Source organism: Rhinatrema bivittatum, chromosome 4 (assembly GCF_901001135.1).
Source record: "Rhinatrema bivittatum chromosome 4, aRhiBiv1.1, whole genome shotgun sequence".
Lineage (NCBI taxonomy): Eukaryota > Metazoa > Chordata > Amphibia > Gymnophiona > Rhinatrematidae > Rhinatrema > Rhinatrema bivittatum.
In genome coordinates this window covers 58,788,505-58,815,058 of record NC_042618.1, presented here as the reverse complement: position 1 = coordinate 58,815,058, position 26,554 = coordinate 58,788,505, and the positions used below count along the sequence as shown (strand labels likewise).

The 26,554-nt window shown below is 43.8% G+C and overlaps 1 protein-coding gene across 2 annotated transcripts in view; it reads right to left on the bottom strand.

Annotated features, from left to right (window-relative positions):
* The window catches only part of DHRS7 (dehydrogenase/reductase 7), a 66,241-nt gene extending 39,920 nt beyond the window's left edge, over positions 1-26,321 (bottom strand). The window contains exons 1-2 of one of the 2 annotated variants that reach the window (XR_003856251.1): positions 25,964-26,321; positions 24,563-24,715 (exon numbers count right to left, since the gene is read on the bottom strand). Coding sequence is in view for 1 of the 2 variants with exons in the window: in XM_029598181.1 (XP_029454041.1) it covers positions 24,563-24,715; positions 25,964-26,096 (286 nt within the window). In the remaining variant the exon portion in view is untranslated. The remainder of the gene's footprint in view (positions 1-24,562; positions 24,716-25,963) is intronic. The other variant, XM_029598181.1, reaches the window with a different exon arrangement.
* Between the last annotated feature and the right edge of the window lie 233 nt (positions 26,322-26,554).

Genomic DNA, 26,554 nt, shown 5'->3' with positions numbered 1-26,554 from the left:
TGCTGCAGTTCACTTAAAGGGTAGCATGCTCCTTTCCCTCTCTCTCTCTTGGCCTTACCCGGTAAACAGGCAGGTTGTTCAGTTTTTCCTCAACATAAGGGGTAGACCTCCACCTATTAGCAATTTTGTGACTCCCAGTCAGCGCCCAGTTCTCTAAGAGTACTCTGTCCCCTGCGTTCAAGTTATTCTGCCTCATCTTCTGGTCATATTGATGCTTGTTTCACTGGCTCAGTTTGTAGGCAGACTCCGCAGCCAAACGATAGGCTGCCCCCAACTCTTCTTTTAGCCTCTTCACATAGCTTTGAAAAGTCTGAGACAATAACCCATCTATTGAAACCCCAAAACACAGATCAATTGGCAACCAGGCTTCTCGCCCAAACATCAGAAAATAGGGTGAAATCCCTGTAGCATCATTATATGTGCAGTTGTAAGCATGCACCAAATACTGGCTCCAGTTCCTCTTGAGCTAGCTTAAAATGTCCCCAACATGTTTAGGAATGTCCTGTTAAACCTCTCAGGCTGGGAGTCTCCCTGTGGATGATAGGGAGAGGTGTGTGCTTTCCTAAACCTAGCCACCTGCAATATCTCTTTAATGAGTCTGCTTTCAAAATCCTTTCCCTGGTCAGAGTATATCTAGGCTGGGAGTCCACAGTACAAAGAATTTCTCCCATAGTACTTGGGCAACAGTCTTCCGCTCTCTGGTCCTTGGTGGGGTATGCCTGTGCATAGCTGGTTTCAACGGTCTGTCATAACCAGAATGTTCTCTTTATGCTAGGAGTCCATTTCTAAAGTCAAGAAGTCTATATACACCAAGTCCACAAGGCCTTGGTGAGTAAGGTTTACCATCTTTGCTGCTCTGTGCGGTAGGGTCTTTTTATACAGCAGAACCTGTCCCTCACCAGTTGTAGGACCCTCTCTGCTCCCATATGCCCATGTCATCATGGAGAGACTGTAGCACAGTTCTGTGGAATTTCTGTGCTAAACACAGTTGTTGTTTGGGATGTATACAAACTAACCCAATCAATGACAGTGTAAAGGAAACAGTCTATCCAACAAATCGGTGTCTCCAAACTCTGAAAACAGGGAAAAAGGAAAGAGGGAAAAAAAGAAAGATTGTAAAAAGGGAAAAAAAAAAGCTCTAAGCTTTTGGTTTTTCTGTATTTCTCTATAGCTTTTGCTTCCTTGTGCTGCTTATAGCTTTTTCCTTCTTTAACCTTCTTTCCTTTTTTCCCCCTTTGCCCTGTTTTCAGAGTGTGGAGATCCCGATTTGTTGGATACAGTTTCCTTTACACTGGCCTTGATTGGGCAAGTTTGTATATTGTACTGGCATCTTGTAGCCTGTTTGGTTTGTCTTGGATCCCTCTCTTACCCCGTCTCTATTTGTTCATAGTTTTGGACTTCTGTCCTTCCCTACGCAGCCGGAGTGGCGAAACACAGTTCGTGTCAGGGAACTGAAATCGGCTCTTCTTGATACTGGCTATAATAAAATGGAATTGCTTTTCAATCTTACCTAATTGACTAAATCCTCTTGTTTACGTGTGGATCCTGATGTTTTTAGTGCTACACCAATGATTTATTCATCACATATTGTAATCGTGAATCAAAGCACACACCTCTCCCTATCAAGCTGTTTCACCAACAAGGCTAATTAACAGGTAAGGACGTTTCCCTTTTCAGACACTGCACCAATAGCAGCACACAGCAATAGCAAGGACAGCAAACTGGCGGAGAGGCCTGCTAATAAGCTGACAAATTTTTCCTAAGAGGGTTATTTTCCATCCGTATCGCACACGAAATGTCCCTTTTCGCATGCGATAGCAAGCGGGGATGGAGTCAGGGCGACGAGGAGGCGGACGCGGCGGTATGGTAAATCACGTCATCGCCGCCAGTAGCACGTCCAATAGCACCACCTTTCACGGTGGCGCTATTGAATGCAAAAGCCGGCAGCGATAACACTGCGGTGGTGCGACCACTGCCGGCTTTCAAAGGCCCACCCCCCACGATTCACCATTCTCTCAGAGAATGGAAAATCCAGGCCTAAAAGACAAAAACATCAGAAGTATACCAGATCTATAATGTTTTAAACATGTATGCAAAAACAAGCAGTTGCCAGTCTACAGATCTCAGATAAAGAGTTTGTGACTTTTTTGCTCACGCTGGTCGAAGCCCCAGTCGAGTGAGCTCTAATAATATGAGAGACAAGAACTCTATTAGCAAGGTGATGCACTCCAGTTCGTTTGGAGATGAAAGATTTAAACATCAGTAACCATTACTTCAGTCAAGCATACAAAAATGTAGACCAAACTCTGTCCTGTTTACACAGATCTTGAAAATTCTTGCAATGCTTAAGGGATGAAATTTCTTTCCTCTCATTAGAAGTTTGGGGGTGGGGGGCGGGAGGAGGGAGACGACAAACTTTTGTTGCAAAGATAATGCAAATTTAGGAACAAATTGAATGATTGCGTTTTATTTTGTATTTAGCTCACGGCCAGTTACATTCAGCTCCAGTATAATACTGCCTTATTCTGGTAATAAACTAACAGCAGCTCTTGGTATAATAAGGTCTATAATTCTCCCACCCTTATATAGCAAAGTAACTAGGAAAACAGTTTTATAGTCTGAGCAGCTTAAGAAAAACCTTTTCCAGGAACTCAAAAGCAGAATTCATTAGGGTTTCCAACACTAAATTCAAATCCAAGAGAGCCATAGGACATTTAAAAATAGGCCTTATCTTTGATAGTACATTCCAAGGAATTTATTTACGTCTGGGTGATTTCCCAACTAGGAAAAAAAAAAAAAAAAAAAAGTTCAACAAGATTACCATGAGACATGTACTGTTAAAGGGCCTGCGCATAGGACAGGTGGGCCTTTCCGGTAGGCACCTTGCGTCTCTTCGTCTGGCAAGTTCAACTATAGCCTGTGCAAGGATCAATTGCTACATCACAAATATTCCTTTATCGAGGCGCCACTCTCCTGGATACCCTGTGTTTCTGTTCAGAAACAGCAACAGTGAGGGGGCTGGAGAAATGAATGACTGACAAGCAGAGGAGATTTTCTGAGCACATCACTATTTCGGAAGTTTCCCCACACTACTACTGTACTGCTCTTTATATCTTTCTTATGCAAGCAACCGACTGTGCGTCTGACCTGCAATTAAATTTTGTATAATTAACATTTTGGAATGACACAGGGCCTACTATCACTTTATTCTGTTAGGGACCACATACCCAAGTTGCAAAGTTGTTTAGGAGAGCACTGGTTGGCAACATTAGCCAATAATGTGGTTTCAAATTTTTTTTAATATAGGTTTTTTTCCTCTGCTTGAGACTGTCTTTCCTAAATGTCCCAAGATAAGAAATAGGATATTTATAATGGTCTTGTGTAGAACAGCAGATTCAAAATACCCTATACCTCTATATGATTTGATTAGACAGATATACCATAGATGAAATACTTTATAACCTCATTTCTCAAAAATAAAAACTGATTTTTATCTATCAATAAGTACCCATAAAGCACATTCTACTACATGGGATTTAAACATTCACAATTTCGCAAAGCAAACTATACAAGGAAAAAAAAATATCATTCACTATCACTCACATCATAATATAAAACAATGTACAAAAAACTGTCCCTATATCTCACTATTATAATACATCAAGTGGCAAGCAGCAAACTGTATTCAAATGTTCATAAAGAGGATTCAGGTAATTTTGCTGATGGTCAAATGCAGAACAGAAAAGTTTCTTTGCGGCTTGACAATTTCTAGATTCTTCTGACAGACACAGGGACTGAATCATTTCTTGCGGTTTTTCCTTTCCTTTATTTCTACTTCATGAGTCCATCGAGCCCAGTATCCTGTTCCAACAGTGGGCAATCCAAGTCACAAGTGCCTGGCAGGATCTCAAACAGTTGTCATATTCCATGTTGCTTATGCCCATGGATAAGCAGTGGCTTTCCCCAAATCTACCTAATTAATAACAGTTTATGGAACTTTCTTCCAGGAACTTTTCCCAAATCTTTTTTTTTTAATCCCAGCTATGCTAACTCTCTTTATCACATCCTCCAGCAATGAATTCCAGAGCTTTATTGTATGTTCAGTGAAACAAATATTTTCTCCAATTTGTTTTAAATGTGCTATTTAGTAACTTCATGGAGTATCCTATTTTTTTTCAAAAAATAAATGAATGATTTGCATTTACCTGTTCCACTTAATTCATGGTTTTATAGACTATCATATCTCCCCTTAGAAATCTTTTCTTCAAGCTGAAGAGGCCTAACCTTTTAGCCTTTTCATCCACTTTATCAATTTGGTTGCCCTTCTTTGCATCTTTTCTAGTTCCAGTATATCTTTGAGATGCAGTATTCAGAACTGTACACAGTACTCTAGATCAGGGCTTCCCAAACCTGGCCTGGGGACCCCTCACAGCCAGTCAGGTTTTCAAGATATCCACAATGAACATGCACGAGAAAAATCTGCATATACAGAGTCTCCATATGATGCAAATTTATCTCATGCATGTTCATTGTGGATCTCCTGAAAACCTGACTGGCCGTGGGGGTCCTCAGGACAGGTTTGGGAAGCTCTGCTCTAGATGCAGTTGCGCCACAGAGTGATACAGAAGTATTATGATATTCTCCATTCCCTAATTGCTAATATTCTGTTTACTTTTTTTTTTGACTGCTGCCACATACCGAGCCAAGGATTCAACATATTTTTCCATGACACGATGATGCCAGGAACTATTTCCGGGGGAGGGGGGGGGTTGCCTTGTGAGCCTCCTCAGGCGATAATAGAGTTTAATCTAGCTAGGTAGTCAACTCTCCAGGGGGGCAGGCAGTATTTAACATGGCTAATTCATTCTGCCATCTATGGAAAACACCGTCATCAGCAGCTTCTGGATACCATCGATCATAACATCATGATTAATCGATTAAAGGAAATCAGTATATTGGGATTGGTTCTTGCCTAGTTCCATTCATATTTGCTAGACCACAGTCAACTAGTTTCTTTTTAGGGATAAAGTGTCTGCTTGGTACCTCCCTTTCTACTGGGCTCCCACAAGGATCAGCAGCAGCAGCCACTATGTTTAACATATATTTAAGGCCAATCTCTAAATTACTATCTGGTTTGGAGCTTATCGTTTATACATGGACATCATCCCGTTTTTCTTCCCAGTTTCAGCTGATGTTAAACTGAAATCAAACCAATGGTGGTGTTATTTTAATGCCGTAAAGCAATGAATTTAACAGATTTTTTTTTTTTTTTGAGTCAGTCAATTTCAAAAACAGAAATTATTAGGTTAAGCCAGTGTCCATTATCCACTGTTCCTATTACCAATGCAATCTCCTGTGAAATCTGTAGTCCGGCGATCCTTTTCTAAATTACAGAATTTGAGGAAAATTAAACCATTATCTTGATTCTTTCAAATTCAGCACAATACTCCAGGGTCTGATTATATCAGATCTCAACAACTGTAAATTTTTCTTCACCTGCCCCACTATAAAAAGGTTCTAAACCTCAGCAGATAAAATTCTGACAGGCACATCACACGTTGTTAAATCACAAGACCATTGTGAGAAACTGCAAAGGGACCCTGCAAAACTGGGAGACTGGGCATCCAAATGGCACATGAAATTCAATGTGGACAAGTGCAAAGTGATGCACTTAGGGAAGAATAACCCAAATTATAGCTACACGATGCAAGGTTCTACATCAGGAGTCACTATTCAGGAAAAGGATCTGTGGGGTAAACACCACTGACCCTAAACATGTATCATGAACTTGAAGCCTACTGCTATGCACACAGACTGAGTAAAAAGTACAGGCCTAAAACATCACAAGACATGGAGTTTGCAGCCATGTGATGATTTTGACAACTTTATGTGAGTTTTTCTTACACACAGGAGAAAGAAAGACTGTATTTGTTCTCCATATCAGAGTTGTCATCACCTCCCAAATGAGAGGAGAACCTTGGACCAGAACTATGAAACATGACATCGGTGATTACTTTGGATCCAGCTATGAAATGGGCATTGTTCTAGCACCCTGTTTTGCCAACGAACTCTCTGACCTTCATTAACCCGTATGAGAATATTCCTATGCAGCTGTACTCTGACGACATCCTCCTATAGATGCCACACCCTACAGATCAATCCTGTGTCTATAGAAGGTGGCAAAATCTAATCAAATCAATATCTGACCTTACAGAACAGAATATTTAATTAGTCTCTTTTCTCCGAGACAAACCTGTTACCCAGATGACAGACCAAATCTGAAAGGACATTACCCAAAAGAGTTTTGTTAAGGGCTTTTCCTCATGGTTTTTTCCACAGATTCCCCAAAGCTCTGATAAGAGAGCTTTGCTTACAGTAATCTATTGCAGTAAATCTGCAAACTAAAACTGAGTTTCAGGTACGGTACTCAGGACAGTCTGATCCGTAATCGAGAAGCAGCTGGGCTTGCCAACATCCCCTGAAAGACTTTTTTGCCAATTAGTAAATCTTATCCTTTTTCTGCCATCATATCTCAGAGTCGTCTGTGCGACATTTTGGGTTTTGTCATCTACCATAAGGGCTTTGCTAGATTACCCCATGGTGTCGAGACCGGGTCCTGTTACAGAAGTGACTCTGGACTTGTGCAGTACCTAGGAGAGTGAGATAACATGGGCTTAATTAGCTTCCGGCTGGGTTCATTTAGATTGGCAATTGCTTAATTCTAAGCCCAAAGTTCAGCTTAGAGATAATGCTGATAAGTTCTGATTATCTTTTACTACACTGCCTTGTACTGTGAAAAACTGTAACAAACTAAACCAAAGAAAGAAATATCTGTACCGTTTTAAACCTTGTTTTACTTCTTGCTGCTTATAAACTGATTCTCAGAAAAAAAAAAAAAGTGTCTGTATCTGCTCCCTGTTAATGAATTCATAAAGGTTACTGGTTAAATTTGATAATCAACTGTAAGGTTATCCACACCAGATTCTCCTACAGAGTTGGACGTTCCATGCGAGATACTCTTACAGCTGGAGTGTTCCATCGAGATATTAGATATATACAGATTAGGGATGTGAATCGTGTCCTCGATCGTCTTAACGATCGATTTCGGCTGGGAGGGGGAGGGAATCGTATTGTTGCCGTTTGGGGGGGTAAAATATCGTGAAAAATCGTTAAAAATCGTTAAAAATCGAAAAATCGAAAAATCGGCACATTAAAACCCCCTAAAACCCACCCCCGACCCTTTAAATTAAATCCCCCACCCTCCCGAACCCCCCCCAAATAACTTAAATAACCTGCGGGTCCAGCGGCGGTCCGGAACGGCAGCGGTCCGGAACGGGCTCCTGCTCCTGAATCTTGTCGTCTTCAGCCGGCGCCATTTTCCAAAATGGCGCCGAAAAATGGCGGCGGCCATAGACGAAAAAGATTGGACGGCAGGAGGTCCTTCCGGACCCCCGCTGGACTTTTGGCAAGTCTCGTGGGGGTCAGGAGGCCCCCCACAAGCTGGCCAAAAGTTCCTGGAGGTCCAGCGGGGGTCAGGGAGCGATTTCCCGCCGCGAATCGTTTTCGTACGGAAAATGGCGCCGGCAGGAGATCGACTGCAGGAGGTCGTTCAGCGAGGCGCCGGAACCCTCGCTGAACGACCTCCTGCAGTCGATCTCCTGCCGGCGCCATTTTCCGTATGGAAAATGGCGCCGGCCATACGCGTATGGCCGGCGCCATTTTCCGTACGAAAACGATTCGCGGCGGGAAATCGCTCCCTGACCCCCGCTGGACCTCCAGGAACTTTTGGCCAGCTTGTGGGGGGCCTCCTGACCCCCACGAGACTTGCCAAAAGTCCAGCGGGGGTCCGGAAGGACCTCCTGCCGTCCAATCTTTTTCGTCTATGGCCGCCGCCATTTTTCGGCGCCATTTTGGAAAATGGCGCCGGCTGAAGACGACAAGATTCAGGAGCAGGAGCCCGTTCCGGACCGCTGCCGTTCCGGACCGCCGCTGGACCCGCAGGTTATTTAAGTTATTGGGGGGGGTTCGGGAGGGTGGGGGATTTAATTTAAAGGGTCGGGGTGGGTTTTAGGGGTTTTAGTGTGCCGGCTCACGATTCTAACGATTTATAACGATAAATCGTTAGAATCTGTATTGTATTGTGTTCCATAACGGTTTAAGACGATATTAAAATTATCGGACGATAATTTTAATCGTCCTAAAACGATTCACATCCCTAATACAGATCACTTGCATGAGGCTGTTTTTAATCAAGCATAAGTTCATGCTTATGCAGTAATGTGCGGTTGGAATCCTTTGTCCTTGCCTCTAACGGGTTAATCAGCATTGCTCTAAATTACTGGCAGTTTCAGATAAGAAAGTAATTTATGATTTACACAAAACTGTCTAACACAAGGTTACTTTTCCCTGAACTGTGCAAAATGGAAGTAACTTTGCACAGCTTTAAAGCTGTCTAAATACAGTTTGCTAACTTTAATTAGAACATTTCTAATTTTAATGTTTGATCTTTGCCATTCAGCTTAGGTAGAGAGAGATATTCTCATGATCTGCGTATAACTGATGCTAAAAATAGTTTTTGGAATTAGCTCCATGTTAATACAAAATTTGTTACCTGGCAAACAAAGCATGGAATCCACGGATTTCGAATATGAGTTACAAATCATTTTAAATGAACTTGCTTTAGTGACACCACAGTGTGGAGTCAATGATGAAGTGATTGAGACTTTGATTAACAAGCTTGCAAAACCTGAGAGCTTAGTAGTGCAACAGGATGATATACGTCTGCTTCAGAAACAGATTGAAAACTTGTGTTTACCGTTGGCTGAAGTAAAGCAAAGTGACACAGCCCAAAAGCAGTTTCTATTTATGCCTGAAAATGTTCTAGTGCAGTGGTTCTCAACCTTTTTTCTGTCAGGACTCACCTGATAGATGGTTCTCACATGCGTGACACACTGAAACACGACAGTAATGTACGGTTTGCATCCACAGGAACCCCCCTCCCCTGCTCCTCAGCAATGGGTATAAAGCAGAACTAGAACATTCCCTGTACAACTCACCATGTAAAAAAAAAAAAATAAATAAATGATATTATGGCATTCTCTCAATAACAGCAACACAAATTTCCTCTATTACCAGGCACAATAGCCCTATTATAAATAGACAGCAGTTCACCACCAATACATGTCCTGTTGAGAAAACAAAATAAATAAGGTGAGGTATTTTACTAGTCGTGCTAGTTAAATACATCACCTCATTCTCACACACAGAACTGACTTTCACCAAGTACAGAAAGATCACAAATTGAGACAGAAACTGGAATGGAAACCAAAAAAAAAAAAGCCACTCTGCATGCAGTGCAAGCCTGGAAAAATGGAAACAGATATAGTACCTTACATACTCCCAGGATGTGTAATAATGCACACAAACTATTCCGCACATAGTTTCTCCTGCATTATGGCATGCATTCAAATGGAGCAACCCTACAAATATTAAACCAGGCCCTAAACACCAATACACCTCCAGTTAGGAAAACCAAACAAGCCAAGCTGCTATAGATCCCCACACAGAAATAATTATAAAACTATACAAATGTTTCAAAACAGCTGATGGAACAGAACAAAATCTAACAATTAAAAGCAATTTAAAAAAAACAAAACTCTTAAAATTATTAAAAATTATCCAAATACTAATAAAATATTTCAAAACAGCAAACACCACATAATACCCAATAATTAAAATGGCAGTCAATCAAGAAAATGTACTTAAAAAGCCACCTTAACTTATTACCCTCTCCAGAAACTCTCCTAATCCTCTCTCTTGCACACACCAGAAGCAGCAGCGGCTGCTGAAGCTTTGTCCGCACAGTCCTCTTCCTTAAGGACCACAACCATTCTCTGTCTCACACACACAAACCAATCACACCCTCAGGACCAGTTTCTGTCTCTCACAGAGCAATCATCTCACCGACCAGTCCCTCTCACTTACACACATACATATCACCTTCCTGACCAGTCTCAAATCACACAATGCTCTCTCTCTCACTTACACACATACATATCACCTTCCTGACCAGTCTCAAATCACATAATGCTCTCTCTCTCACTTACACACATATCACCTTCCTGACCAGTCTCAAATCACACAATGCTCTCTCTCTCACTTACACACATACATATCACCTTCCTGACCAGTCTCAAATCACATAATGCGCTCTCTCTCACTTACACACAAGCTCTCAATCACTCACATGCTCTCTCACTTATACACTGGCCGGCTAACTCTCACTCCCACTCCCTCCCTCTCCCAGAGCACAAATGGTAGCTGCAGCAGCCTCCTCCAGCCCCCACGGCCCAAGAAAGAAGAATCTCATTAACCATGGGGGCCAACACTGTTGTCTCCCCTGCTGATCACCAGCTGTTTCAGATTTTACTCCAGGCCTGTGCTGCTGCTTTTCAATGCAGCATGGCCTTTACTTCCCATGCATCCCGCTACACATACTCTCGCACACAACACACTTCCTCGTGCCAAGACCTCTCTCCGGTTTTCCTTTCTCCGCCACCAGCAGCTCTAGCAGGGCCTCTCTCTCTCACCTTTATTTCTTCAGCTACTAGGCCTCTCTCTCCTTCCTTTCTTCGGCTGCAATGGCCCCCTCTGGGTCTAACCCTATCATCACTGCCTCCACCCTCCAGGTGTGAGACACCATCCCTTCCCTTTCATTCATCCTTCTCCCCTTTCTCTCCATCCATTTCTTTCCCTCCCCTTTCCTCTCCCATCCACCTCACTATCCCTTTCTTCCCCTCCACTCTCATCCCAACCTCTCCCCACCCTTCCTCGCCTGCTTGGTCCAGCCAAGTCTTCGTTGGTGTGACCTTGCCTCCCAGTCAGTGGCTGTGCTCCTACAGTTCCCTGTTGTTCTTTTTCTATGGGTGAGGCTTGGCCTTCTCATTGCACACCCGTTAGTGATTCGCCTGATGCCACTTTCCCCTTCCTTCCCTCATTAACCCACAGTTTCTTACCCTTCCCACTTACATCCTCTTTTCCTTTTCATTCCATCCCCTCTCACCTCATCCACAACCCCTTCCCCTCAGCCCTCCTCCACTCCCTCTTTTTCCTGGCAAGCTTTTGCTCTGCAGACAGAGGGTGAAAAACCCAGCCAGCACAGCATTATCATTTTTGCCGACGGGGCCTGGTACATCATGAAATCGCGCTGCCGCACCCACGCAGAATTCTCTACCTGCCGGGTAGTCGTCAAAATCGCGCCATCCTTGTTCCGCCGGTGGGGGGGTGGGAACCTCACCAGCACTTAGCTAAACCGCACCACTCGCTTTCACAAACACTGCTGTCGTGCCCCTCCGGGCTTGTATGTGCCGATAACCCAGGCAGGAACAGCAGCAGTGCTCGAAGAAATGGGTGCTTCTCACTGAGTGGAGGAGAGGGAGGGAAGAGCAGCAGGCGAGCAGGAAGTGCATAACACAGTTGCCGGTGCTTGGCACCGCACCATTTGGGAACCGCTGTTCTAATGCATTCCAAGAGCGAGACAGAGAATTCTCTATGTAGAATCAGTTGTCCGGAGTTAAGAGAAATCTCCACGGGCTTGCAAAATTCACCTGCCAAATCCAGTGCAGATTTTCCATCTCATTCTAAACTGAGGCATGACACCCCCCCCCCCCCCAGAAAAGAGCAAGCCAATTCTTCCAAGGTAATGGACTGGTCAGCTGGCTTTGGATCCTGCGCCACAAAAAGCATAGGAGCAAAGGCATTTTGATTTCTCTACTGAAACACAGACAGAAAGGAAAGGCAAACAGAATAGAGGTGCTGCAGGGCCAGATCAGTACCAGCCACAGATTGCTTTAACCTCAGATCTAAAAACAATACAAACAGAAGTTGATACTTTCAAGCAAGCCTCGCACACTGAAGGTGAGAGAGAGCTCACCAGAAAGTTAATTCTCCAGAGGTACTGGAATTATCGGGTGGCTTTGGATCCTCCAATTTAAAGTCCAGTGTGGAATTTTCAGAAGCTGCAAAGATGGAGGGTGACCTCCCGGTCCAGAAATCTGGACATTCTGCCAAAGAAGCGCAGCGAGGGGGAGAAGGGCTCACCCAGAGCCCGATAAGGTGTACCAGCCTTCATCACAGGAGGGAGCTCAGGAACAAAGAAATCCTGATTCTCGCAAAAAAAGATTTATGACTGATTCTTGAGAAAGTACTCAGCAGAATCTGAACTCTCTAGAACAGATCCTAACAGAATTCGTCGGGCAATATATGTTACTTCCATACGTGCCAAGTTAGTTGCATATGAAATACCATGTAATATTTTTGCTAAAAGCAGATTTAAAGGTAAGCAAATTGTCAATGCTATTAATAACTCTACAGTCTAGTACTCGTGAACCATCCAAATACTCAGGTATCTTGAACTTCTGGGAGAAATCCAAGCTATCAGCCAGATTTTAGACACAGAAATTGCTGCCCCATCCGCTGACAAGAATCCTAGGAAGGGCCTGTCAAAGTGTCTCAGACCATGAGTGGCTTAGTATGTCCCAGGGAGGAAACACTAGACCCCCCCCTTCATCTCATGTTGATAAGAAATGTCTGATTTTTTTCTCTCATTAACAGGCATTCAGCACCAGTACACCGGATCTTCTCAAGTCTGGTGATCCTAAACTGTTTCAGCAATCTTAAGTGAAACAGCTCAGAGTGAGATTACTGCCCCCAGACTCAGACACTATTACAAAGCATAAATATTTCTTGTGTAGTGTGATGTAGTGCAGCGCTGCCAGAGGCAGGAATGGATAAGATACCATATGGCGGCTAGTAATACTAGAGCCAGCCAGCAGGAGGAGCAGGTGAAGGCGAGAACTACAAATCCCAGGTTCCTAGAACCACCACCTGACCTGTAGGGAGAGCCTGGAGGTGAGCAGGTGTCAGACTCTGACACTAATGAGTCACACAGGTGAGCCTGGGGAGCTAGAGGAAGAGGGCGTGCCTAGGTAGCGGCAGTGGCCAGAAAAAGCCAGTGCCAGGAAGCAAGAGGGGAGAAGGAAATGGAGGTAGGTTCTGGGGGAGAGGAATCCTCCAGCTGTCTCAGGGGCACAGCCTAGCCTGAAAAGGGAAACGGATAACCTGTACCCTAAGGGAAGTTAGGGCAGGGGTGTTTGCGGGTGAACTGGAGAGCCGGGGGGCTCAAACAGTACCTTATATCCAGCACATGTGTTAAGGGGTTAGACTGCTGGAGAGCGGGGGCAGGGTCATTTGTTCAGCTCCTGAGGGGACGGAGCCAATGTAACAGATTCAGCTACTCTGCTTTATAAAAATGCTTTGAGGAACATCTCTCTCTCTGTGTTATCTTTGGGGGTTGGGGGACTGCTTCAACCCCACGCCATACAAAGAGAACCCAGAAGCCCAGCAAAACCAGGGCCAGCGGAGACCTGAACCCAGGGAGTCCTGTGAGACTGAGGGACTCCAGGGATGTCCAGGACTCGCGAGGGGCCTGAACCGGAGGCAGCAGAGCGGCACCCAGGGCAGCACGGGCGGTGAGCCTTCACAGTAGTCTTCAGCTTAAGGGACAGCAGTACACTACTGACATTAAGTTGCAGGGTGTATTCCCTTGTGGACTCAGCTTCAGAAGTCACATTGATTATCCACAGCCTCTTTTAGAGATTGAATACTGTGGTAGGTGCCAGCAGGTGAACTCCCTGTGACCAGTCCTTAACAGGTTATGGGAAACAGTTTATTAAAACCTCTGGAAAAAATGACATTGAAACACCCAGTGATCATTACCCAGAGTTTAGGGGACGAATTTTTACTGGGAAATTAACTTCTGAGAAGATTTTCTTCTATCATGGACTATTGTCCAAGACGTTATTTGGACTCGGGTCAGACACCCAATCACTTATGCCCATGTTTAGCCGGGGAGGGAGAAGAGATTACATGTTCTTGTCCTGTGGAATGTAAAGACACCTCAATCAGAATTAATTTTCAGAGGTCAGCTGATTCTAATGTCCTAAAGCTCCACTGCAAGGGAGTTGGAGAGAAAGCAAAGGAAAGTGAGAATGTTATCTTAAACAAAGAACTAATATGTGATATTTTTTCTGATGAAAGCCTGAAAAATCTTCCTGAATGAGCCAGCTGCACAGTGCAACCAAGGTGGAGAGACATGAGGCTTCTGCCAGCTAAAAGTACCTAAGCCTCATACCTGACACACCCCAGAAAACTCACAGACATGTACCGGGAGGGAAAACACATTCTGGTGTACACACAGCTAGGACCCAGTCAGCCTGCTACTGAACAGTGACCACTCACTAACTAGTGAGTCCTTCGTCTGCCAGCTTAAGAGCAAAATAGCATTAGACACTGTTAAATGGACCTGATAAAGATACCAAATTAATGGCTGGAACTTGTAACATTACATTAAAATTGGGTGATAAATTTTCCGCACACAATTTTCTCTATTTTGAGAAATCTGAGTTTACCACTGTGACTTGGCTCAGATTGTCTTAACAGACTAGGAGCCTATGTGGATTTAGTTAATGGCATTCTTTCAAGTCATACAGGGGGTAACCCCCATGGGCTTCCCTGGCATTTATAAAGTCACTAAAGTCAGGACAAAATTGTGGAACATTTTTTGAGGTAATAAGTCCCACTGATGTTTGTGTGCCTGCAAAAGTGCAAGATTACATTCTTAAAGTTCAAATTATAATAAGGCAACAAATGTTAGACCCTTTGGTTTCTCTGTATCCAAAACTCATTTTGAAGAGTTAGGTTTGTCTGTATGCGCTATACCCTATATGGAAGTATCTGGCACAGATTTGCACCTGTCAGTCACAAACCCAGAAATGAGTTCTATCTGCTATTGTCAAGTGTGCTTGACAAAACAGATTCCACCTACAAAGCCGTCAGCTACAGGTGTGACAGATATCTCAGAAGAGATGGAGGTCGAAATGGAGATTCCTCAGAACCAACCCTTCCCTGGGTTAGAGGAACTGAAACAATCAGCTTTCTGTAGCAAATGCCTACAGAGCTGATAGATGAAGCTGAGGTAGCACAGCAGAATTCTCCTCACACTAGTACAAAAAGACTTATTACTGATGTCTATGCCTGTGGCTTAATGGACTTCAAAGTCCTACAAGTACCACAGCTCCTGATGGCTACCAAAACCGCCACTCATTACTCTACATGAGTGTTACTATGTGAAATGATGACAGAAAATTAACTATGTTTTTCTTTGCAGGAATGCAAGATGCTAAGTTAGCAAGTGCAACAAATGCACATGAACATGTTGCACACCTGACAGCTGCAGATTACCATTGCTCCAAAGAACCTAAAACAAGCTGCTAGAGGTTGAAAAGCCTGACGTTAGGACTACCTCTAAAGGCTACCAAATTGGTGATAAAGTGTTTTTATTATAATTTTGGCAAGGATAAGGCAAAAGAAAGAATTTTTACGTAGCTGCAAAGGACCATTTCCAGTTGTGGACAAAACTTCACCTGTAGCATCTTTTATCCAAATTAAGAAAACACTGAAGGTGAACACCTTCTTAAATGGGTCCATGTTAATCAACCTAGACATTATAGGTTGATTAACATGGACCCATTATAGCATATTCCAAAGTCAAAATTCACTTCTTAAAATGACGACTACTAACTAAGAGACAGAATAGTTGTTTTCTTTTTACAAATGGAGAAAGAAACCCTGCAAGTTCTGTCCTGATGTTGCTGCAGATGGGAGCTGAAGTTGCCAAGACGACTGAACCTGGTCCTGCCTCAGGAATCGTGCTAGAAGACACTCCCAGATTACCAGAAAGTATATATGTATCACTGTATCCTCACCATATGGTTCAAACACACTTTCATCTCTCTCACATGACATTGTACAGTACACAACAATGGTTTCAGGCGCACATGGACTATACTACTGCAAATGTGTGAAATGCACTGAGACAGAGAAAATTATAATTCAGCCAGTCAGGAAAGGTCAAGACAGATCCAAGAGATTTGCAGGATTTGTTGGGGGAACACTTCTTTTCACAGTTTGGGTTTTGTTTTTTTATTTGGTTCCATCATGTCTATAGCAAATGTTGTTTCTGTGAGAAATTTACAGAATAGTGTTAGAGAGTTACAAGCTGATATTGGTAGCATTTCAGTTCAGTTACGCCAGAGTAAGTTAGCTGCCCAGGGCAAGACACTGAAGGAAACTATCACAGTAGTTAATTTACATTCACAAGCCAATGACCAACATGGACATGAATTAAATGTACTTAAAGGGGTCAACGAAGAATGTATATTCCTTGCACCTATTCAAGCTCTTACCAATGACATGTTTAGAGAGCTAGACAATAGTATCAATAACCTTATGCGGGGTCAGATCCCTACTTATCAGATTTCCCCAGAGATTATTACTGATACTTTTATTAAGATTACTCATAATTCTATTGAGCCTATACAGATTCAAATTGCCTTCCACATGGGAAGTGCCATTCCATTATATGTATAGACAAAATGGAGACTGCATGCCCAGGCAAATTCAAAACATAAGCAAATGGAAAATGAAATATAAATGTGGACAAGTGCAAAGTGATGTACTTAGGCAAAAGTAACCTAAATTATAACTTCACAAAGCAAGATTCCACATTAGGAGTCACCATTCAGGAAAAGGATCTGTGTGTAGGTAAACGCCAGTGACCCTAAACAGGATGTGCATCTTTAACTTGAGGCCTACCGCTATTAGGATTGCCAACTGGCTCCAGATTTTCGGGACAGGTTTATCTAGTCCTGGTTTTACCCCTCTGCGTGCGGGGACTTATGATTTCCCTATTGCATTCCCTAAGAAAAGCAAGACTAACGTATATGCATGCAGGGGAGTAAAACCAGGACTGGCTCGATCTGTCCTGAAACTCTGCAGTCAGTTGGCAACCCTAACTGCTATGCACACAGATTAAGTAAACAGAGCTGGCTTAAAGCAACAAAAACATGGAATTTGCAGCCATGATGATGATGATTTTGGCAACTTTGAGACTTGTTCACACAGAGCAGAACGAACTGTATTTGTTCTCCATTTCCGAGAGTTATCAGCTCCCAAATGAGGAGAACCTTGGACCATAATTGTGAAACATGTCCTTAGTAAACACTTTATATCCAGCTATGAAATGGGTACTGGTCTAGCACCTGTTTTGCTAACTCTCTGAACTTCGTTAGCCCCTATGAGAATATTCCTACGCCTCGGTACTCAGACGACATCATTTGCATTCCACCAATTCTGTGTCCATAGGAGGTGGCGACATCCAATCAAGAACAAGATTTAACTTTAGGGAACTGAATATTCAATGAGGTTTGACCGAGAAAAAAGGACTCAGTTACCCAGATAATGGACATTATCTAAACAGACATTACCCAAAAAAGCCTTTAAATCCACAGATTTTCCAAAGCTCTTCCAAGAGAGCTTTGCTTATAGAACTCTACTGCAGTAAACCTGCAAACTAAAACAGAGTTTCAGGTGGTTAGTACGAGAAGCAGCTGTTCTTGACATCATCATTGAAAGACTTTCGGCCAATTAGTAAATCTTATCCTTTTTCTGCCATCATGTCTCATGGAGACATCTGTGAGATTTTTTGGGGTTTTTAACTATCATTCACCATATAGGGCTTTGCTGGATTACCCCATGGTGTCGAGACAGAATTCTGTTACAGGAGTGACCTTGGACTTGTGCATTAATTAGTAGGGTGAGAACACTGGCTTAATTATTTCAGCTTGGCTAATTTAAATTGGAAATTATGTAATTCTAAGTGCAAAGTTGGGTTTAGAGATAACACTTATAAATTCTTATCTTCTTTTGCTACACTGTCTTATGCTGTGAAACTGAAATGGTAAAACTAATCAAAACCAAAGAAAAATATCGGTATCATTTTAAACCTTGTTTTACCTGCTGCTGCTAATATATTGACTACCTCAAAAAGGGGGTCATTCGCCAACGCTAATCGCACACGATAGCTAGCTCGGGGCAGAGTCGGCCCCGGAAGAGGAGGAGTCGGGGGCGGCACCAGGGCAGACGCTGTGGACACAGCGCTAGCGGCGAAAGGTAAGATTCCTTATCGGCGCCAGTTTCGCGCCAAATAACTACACCTTTCATGTTGTAGTTATTCGGCGTGAAAGCCGGCAGCTTCGCCCCCCCCCCCCCCCCTTGCCGGATTCTCTAAGGTCACAGACCTTAGAGAATCCAGGCCAAAGTGTCTGTATCTGCTCCCTAATGTTAATGAATTCGTATCATAAGGTTCTTGGTTAAATCTGATAATCTACTGTAAGATTATGCACACCAGACGCTCCTACAGATCTAGGCATCAATGTTGTCTAGTTGTAACAAATCTAAAGCCCTCTTCCCTGCACCATCATTCTCTTCCATGCATGAGACCCCTGAACTCTGCCTGCCTCTGGGATCCTGCCCATGGAACGGGGAGCATTACGAGAATGCAACCCCTGGAGGCAATATCCCACTAAGACAATCAAGCCTCATTTGACATCCTGCTGAAAAAAAAACCAAAAAAAACACAATGTTCCTGTGTCAACATTTAATTGAGACAAAGCCCAGAAAAACAAAATTTCCTATGCTGGATGCAGGGGAGCCAAAGGTTTGCAGGGTCATGTGATGGGGATCTTCTGTCCCTTTCTGGCTTCTCTCCAACCTGCTGAGAAATTTCAGGAAGCCTAATGAACAGGTAAGGATAATTCCTTTTTCATGCTAAACAGTCTTAAAAACCACATGAAAACGGAGAATTATTGCAAATTTCAGAGATTGCAGTGTTGATATTTTGAGAGCACTACTTCTGCATACCAATATTCAAATAAAAGCAAGTTACATCTGTTGGATGTGTTTTTCTTAATAATTACTTATATCCTATTTGAATCTTGTGCATGATTTTCTATTTTAAATATAAAACTTGTGATTTTCTATTTTAAATATAAAACTTGTGGCATTTATACAAGTTTCATAAATATACCAGTTATTGCAAATATCCAGTGCTAGAATTTTGACCTATAAGCTAGTCACATTTTGTTATAGGGGGGCATGGGAGAAAAAAGGGGAGGGACCGTGCAATGGGGGAGGAGGAGGAGGATCATCATCATTGATGTTCCTCCTTGTGTGCTGAGCTGTACATAGTTTTGTGTCTTAAAAATAGTAAACTTTATACAAAAATAAGCATTGCATTTATTTCAATTTTCCCAAAAATGTGTTTTTATTCCCCAGAAAAAAAAAAAAAAATTTCCCATCATTTCAAAATTTCTGGAAATTTTACATCTCTAGGCACAATAGTTCAGAAAACGATTCTGCCTCCCTCTCCAGGGCTACACTTTTGTTATTTTACATTCTATTTTGCAGGCTTATTAGTTTCTCCTGATTTTCTAGGTACATAAAAAATAAGATCATTCTACGCTACTCTTGATAAGACTGTCCTGAATGTCTGTTAAAAAAAAAAAAAAAAAAGTTCTCTCTGTACTTTAAAAATAAATTGCATCTAATCTTAAACCTTTTAAGAAAAAGTAGCACTTTTTTTTTCTTCCCGTCATTCTCTGCTCTAATTCCCTTTTATAAGATTTTATGTTATTATGTTTGTTTTTATTGTAAACTGCCCCGAACTTTGGAGGGTGCAGTATATAAGTATTTAAAATAAATAAATAAAATAAATACAAAAATATAAAGACGACAATATAAAACATGTATAATGCAAAAAAATCCAGGATATCTTAATATCTTATTTAAAGTGAAATTACATGCATTGGTTTTTCAGTTGTAAGCTCTTGTAGCTTAACTTTGTACCAAAGCTGTCACTGTGTACGGTTTCCGCCCAGTCAGGCAGATGTAATAACCTGTGCATTAAGAGCCTGTGCACTGAACTTCAGTGCATAGTTTTCATGCACAAGTAAAGCTTTTATTTATTTATTTTTTTTAACTCCCAGTGCTGTGCCATGCTAATGCAATGGAGTTAAACTCAGACAGAGGTGGAGGCTGAACAGGAGACAGATTATAGTAACATCTTTTGTTGGGCTCCTAATTTAGAAGCATAATATCTTTGTATTCTTAATTTAAGAGCATATCTTTTCTTGTGCTCATAATCTAGGAATATACTGGAGAAATTACTTACCTGATAATTTCGTTTTCCTTAGTGTAGACAGATGGACTCAGGACTAGTGGGTTTATACTTCCTTGACAGCAGAGAGAGACACAGTATATATAACCCTGCAATGGCCCCAGCCTGCCAGTATTCTCTTCAAAAGTAACCGTGGACATACTAGCAAAAAAAGAATTAAAAACAAAATTGTACTCAACTAACCATAAACACTGAACTCATATGATATTCTAAGAATCCCAAGCTAGGGACTGGATGAACACTTACCAGTAATCCCTTGGGACCAAGATCCTCACAGGAGGACTATTGACACACTCATGCGGCAGCAGAGGGCAGGAAGCTGAGTCCATCTATCTACACTAAGGAAAACGAAATTATCAGGTAATTTCTCCATTTCCTAGCATTAGACCGATGGACTCAGGACCAGTGGGATGTACCAAAGCAACTCCCCAACAGGGTGGGAGGCTGCCCGTGGTCCAGTCAACACCTCATGTGCAAAGGCTGCATCCTCCCGGGCCTGCACATCCAGGAAAAAAAAAAAAAGTGTCCTGTGATGTGATCCTCCTTATCAGGTAAGTAATTTCTCCAGTATATTCCTAGATTATGAGCACAAGAAAAGATATGCTCTTAAATTAAGAATACAAAAGGATTCCTACTTTTCACAAGGCCGCCCCTACCACCACCATAATCTGGGAAAATATTCTGGGAGCGGTGCCTAGACAAAAAGCAGCGGCCGAAACTGATAATGGCACCCCAACATCCCAAAACGTAGAAAGCGTTGGTGTTCCAATTGGATGGGAAAATGAAGCAGATCCAAAGAGGTCAGAAATTCCCCTGACTGCACTGCAATTATTACAGAGCGTAAGGTTTCCATTTGAAAATGAGTCAGCTTCCAGTGACGGTTGACCCTCTTGAGATCAAAGATGGCATGAAAGGCGCCCTCCTTCTTGGGCACAACAAAATAAATGGAATACCGCCCCATACTTTGAGACATGGGAACCAGAACCACAGCCCTCAATCTGAAGAGTCGTTGAAGCATGAACTCCACTGCCTGCTTCTTCTGTGGGGAGTGGCAAGGTGACACCATGAACACATCCCAAGGAATACTGCGAAATTCCAGTGCATACCCTAAGTGTAATACCTCCAGGACCCACTGGTCTGATGTAATCTCGATCCACCTCCAATAAAAGAGACATCCCTCTATTTCCTGTTCTGGAAGGTGGGTCGGAAAACCTTCACTGGGAAGCTCGGGAAGGTCCACCACCCGAGCCTGCTCCTCTCTTGGGCTGCCGGGAACAAAAGGACTGAGACCTACCAAAAGGCCAGATCCGCTAAAGGCCGTCCCTCTGTAGGGACGAAAATGCCTGGAACTCCAGAAATGGCCCCTCATACCAAAGGGGCACGGTAACTATTCCTTATCCTCCAGCAACTGAGGCACGGGAGACTCACCCTGCTTACCGGCCAGTTTCTCCAACTCACTCCCAAACAAGAGCAAGCCTTTAAAGGGCATCTTGGTAAGACTGGCTTTGGGAGCTGTGTCAGCTGACCAATTTTGCAACCAGAGTTGACACCTGGCTGCTATCACCAAAGCCACTCTTCTGGCCGAGGTCCGGACCAAATCACAGCCTGCGTTTGCTAAAAAGGCGGCAGCAGGCTCCATAACAGGCTCCATAACCGCTCTGGAATTTCCTCCAGACTCATCAACCTCCTGAGAGAGAAACAGACGAGATCTTGCCACTAGGGCGCAACAGGAAGCAATCTGTAAATTCAATGCCACCGCCTCAAAGGCTTGCTTAAGAATAGCCTCAATCCTTCCATCATGTACATCCTTCAAAACCGCTTCTCTCTACAGGGATAGTCGTCCACTTAGACACGGCACATACCAGAGCATCCAATTTTGGAAAACGCAAACGCTCTCTCGTAGTCTGATCCAGGGGGTACAGGCCTTCCAATGTCCGACCCCCTTTCAAATGTGCCTCTGGGGCATCCCATTCCAGATCAATCATTCCTGGATGGCATCCATCACCGGGAAAAAACAAGAGGCTTTACTTAGGGAAACCAAAATGGGATTCTTCCTCGGCTCTGATATAGCATCCGAACCAGGAACACCCAGCTGTTTCAAGGTCTTGGAAATCAGGGTCAGCAGGTCATCTCTACGAAAGAACCAAAACATGGTTCAATACGGTTCCAGCCCTGGAGGAATTTCCCCATCTTCCAGGGAATCAGGATCAACCTCATCATCAGGGCCATCCAGATTCCCGTCGGGAATACCCGCAGGGAGCAGAGGCGAGCCCCAGTGCTTAAGCATAGGACTGGAAGAGGGAGAAACCACCGCTGAGGGTCGGGAAATGGGGGAAGCAAAGGACTGCGCCTGAAGAAAGGCTTGAAAAAATTCTACCCAAGAAAAGCAGTCAGGTCCTGACCAAGCCCAGAAGGAGCTGGAGCTGGTCCCACAGAACTGCCCTCGCCAGCAGAGGAGCCAGTGAATGGAGAACTTAGATCTGGCGCGCCCCCCCCCCCAGTCAAGGCCGTGACCAACCCATCATCAGAATGGGAAGAGCCAGGCCTAGCAAAATCCGAGGAAGAAAACTCTCCCTGAGCATCTAAGCAGAACCGACACAGGTTAGAAGCCAGGTCAGGCTGAGAAGCCCTAATATGATAGGCAACACAAATAGGAAGACACTTAGAGGTAGATCTTTAAACAATACGCGATCACGTACTTTTGTTGGCGAACCAGGCGCAAACAAAAGTACGCTGGATTTTATAAGATACGCGTGTAGCTGCGCGTATCCTATAAAATCCGGGATCGGCGCGCGCAAGGCTGCCGGTTTTGGGCAGCCTGCACGCGCTGAGCCGCACAGCCTGCCTCCGTTCCCTCCGAGGCTGCTCCATCATCTGACCCGGGGGCTGGACCGGAGGCCTCGACCACGCCCCCCGGGCCTGTGCCACGCCCCGAAACGTCATTAGGCCCCGCCCCCAACACGCCCCTTTTCAAAAACCCTGGGACTTACGCGGGTCCCGGGGCTCTGCGCGCGCCGGCACAGGAGGGCCCTGCTCGCGTAAATCCAGCCGGATTTACGCGAGCAGGGGGTTTAAAATCCGCCCCTTAGGCTTTTTGCTTACTGGCACCATCTCTGTGGTAAATGTGCGTCTGAACAGCTTGCGCTCAAAAATGAAATGCGCCCAAAACCGAGCTCACACACTGCGCACACCAACGGCCTACAGAGGGCAGAACATGCCAAGAGCGCACGAAAACGGTTTCAGCGACCTGCCACGCAGTGTGCAAGAAAAAAGCCTAAAGTGTGGGGCCTAGCCCACCGGGGGCCGCTCAACTCGCCAGGCTGTCCAGGCTGTCCAGTTCCCCCAACTCCAAACAGGAGCAGGAATGAACGTCGGCATGACATGCCAAGAACAGGGACTGGAGGAACTCCTGAAACCCCTGTCTCCGATTCAGGTAAAACTTACCTGAGTTCAATGCTTACCAGCTGAGTACAGAGACAGTCTCCAGCTGCAGGGGGAGAGAGCATCTGCCATCAATGCTCTCAGCCTCCTGCACCCGCTGCTATTCAGCTGAACTAGCAGCTAAGTCGTTGTCGGAAAACCCAGCTACTGGCCAAGGCACACCTCATAGGGACCACAGAAATCGCCTCAGGAATTCTCAACTGGAGGAGGGGGGACCTTTAGGGATCACCACAAGAGAGCGGGGCTTTCTTTTCCTGAATTTAGAGTTTCAAATTTCTCCTTTCAAAAAGCTCAAAACAATCCCCATAGGGAGATGCACATCCCCCATCTGCTGGAGATGGAGAAATACTGGCAGGCTGGGGTCACTGCAGGGTTGTATATACTTGACATCAGCTTGCTCCATCTCCTGGCAGGGGAACATAAATCCACTGGTCCTGAGTTCATCTGTCTACACACTAGGAAACTTGTATTGCACATCTAATTTAGGGGCATATATTGTTGTGCTTCTAATTTATCCAGCTATCTAGCCACGGTTAGATTTAAAAAATAAAATGCTCTGTTGAACTGCTGCCACTTGTTCTCGCGGGTTGGGGAGGGGATCCCTGGCAGTGGATCCAGCATTAGAAACTTTATTCCACCTATGTCCAGGAGAAAAGTTTCTACTGTTAAGAAAATGAGCACTTAGCTAGCACACCTCTCTGCACTAGGAAAGAATGCTTAATGTCACATAGAATGCTTAATGTTGCATGGAAAATCCATGCAAATAAGGATAACACTGAGTTGACCACACATTTTTAAACGTACATGTGGTGCAGGTAAAACTGTGCGTTCAGCTTAACACATTTTATTGCATTGGCCTGTGTCCCCAATATATCTCCATACAATTGGCAAATAAATGATTCCCGCAATAAAGACAGGAAATTAAAACTGAGCAATAAATCGAACAGAGATACCTAAAGAGATAGAGATTGGACTAATTTTACATACCAAGACATTTCTTTTTCACTCTCTGTAATTCATTTTTTCTTCTTGCTGACAGAACAAGTAGGGCTCCTAGATTTGCTAGTTGATATGCTAACTCCTCTCCAATTCCACTTGAGGCTCCTGTCACCCAGACTACTTTACCAGGCAGCTGATGCTCTGTTAGAAGTGAATTGAAAAATTAAAAAAAGCAAGAGATGACCATAGCTTACCCAGACACTAAACAATCCAGAGACTTATGACTGGAGAGTGTTTTGTAACAAGCCCATAATAAAATTTAAATAGGATCATGTTGCTATTAATACTGTTACAAATGTGTGCTTATGTTACATGGTTTTAAAGTGAAAACAATATCAATTTGAATATCATTAGGAACACAAAACAATTCTATTCTCTGACAGACAGATACAGCTCGGTGCGCTCTGCCAAGCGCACCATTTACCACGCGACTGGCTGCGCATTTCCAACCCGTATCTATTACCCCTTATACTGTAAGGCGTAATATCGAGTCGAAAACACTTGGCCACCCCCCCCCCCCCCCCCCCCCCCCGAAAACCAATAGCACTCATCAGAAATTAACGCACCACCTCATTATAAATATGGAATCGCGAACCCAGGAGAGGTGCCTGGGCGCGCGTCGGGAGAGCCGGCGTTCAACACGGAGCACCGGCTCTCCCGCATTTTCTACTGCCCGACAGTATTGTATGAACCGATAGCCTACTGGCGAAGACTGCAAGTTAAATGCAAAATGAGGTGCGCAGGAAGTTGCCTGAATACACAAGAAATTACATTATAATGGGGGTACTTGTGTGCAAAACTGAAAAAGGAAAAGGAGAAATAGGAGAAAGACAGCAGGATTTAACAAATACCGGAAGTGAGTGGCTATTGCGAAATCTTTCAGAGCAAGCCCTATAAAATAATCCAGTCTGTGTCAGCTTTGGCATTCAGTAGAAGTACTGCTACACTGTCGGTACACGAGAAAACAGCGAAACTTATTTTTAGTCATTTTGAGTACAAAGGAGGCTCAAAATGTTAGTGAGTACTGCAATACTGAAAGTCTTCCTCTAGATTTTCATCCATCATCTCTTTCTTAATCTTTGTACTTTCTAAGTCAAGCAAAAAAGAGTCCCGACTATATATATCTGTGAAACAAACATACAAAGCAAATATCGGCTCCTACCCAAGATCCAGTATTTAACCAACAATTGGGTACCTCCACCCAACTATACTGCTTTTCTTTAAAAAAAAAAAAATCCAGAAAAAATATGCGCATATATGAACATTAGCTTCCCCTTTTACTTTCTGAACAACTCTGTGAATAGCCACACAATAAAAAAAACAAACAAAAAAAATGCAAATGAACAGCGACGCAAAACCACGGGTGTAAGTTTTTTTAATTACTTTTACCTGGTTTATGTCCTAACAATTCTGCCCACAACAAAGCCAGATCTGCATCAGCTCTGATGAAGCGAATGAGCTGCACAGTTAAATAGAGCACCACGCAGCCACCAAGCAGAACGAGGATACTAGCCACATCCATGGCGACACATTGGGTGAACTACGAGAGCCGAAGTATTTCAAAAAATAAAAAAAAAGTTTCGGTGACTTAATTTCCTCCCGCTCCAGCACTGCTCGGGCCCCTGCTCCCAAGGATACCTCGAGCCTGTACTACTCCGGGGCAGGAATCCGTGAACTGTCACCGTCCCCGCTACCCAGCTCGGACGGGCGTAGCCATCCGAACGCAGTTTCCTACGCCACGCAGCGGCCCTCCAGTCACGTGTCGGGAGGCGCCAAGCTCGCGCTGGCCGCGCGTGGTATTGCAGCCCCGCCCACCGTTTTCTTCCCTTCAAGATGGAGGCAAGGCTACCTTTTCGGTTTGGTGCGGATTGAAAGAATGCGAATGCATCGCTCCCTCCCTCAGCTTGACGAGACATCCTACCTGCCAACGTTTTGCTGCAGGCACACACCCAGACAGTAGAGAAGACATTACCTATTTCT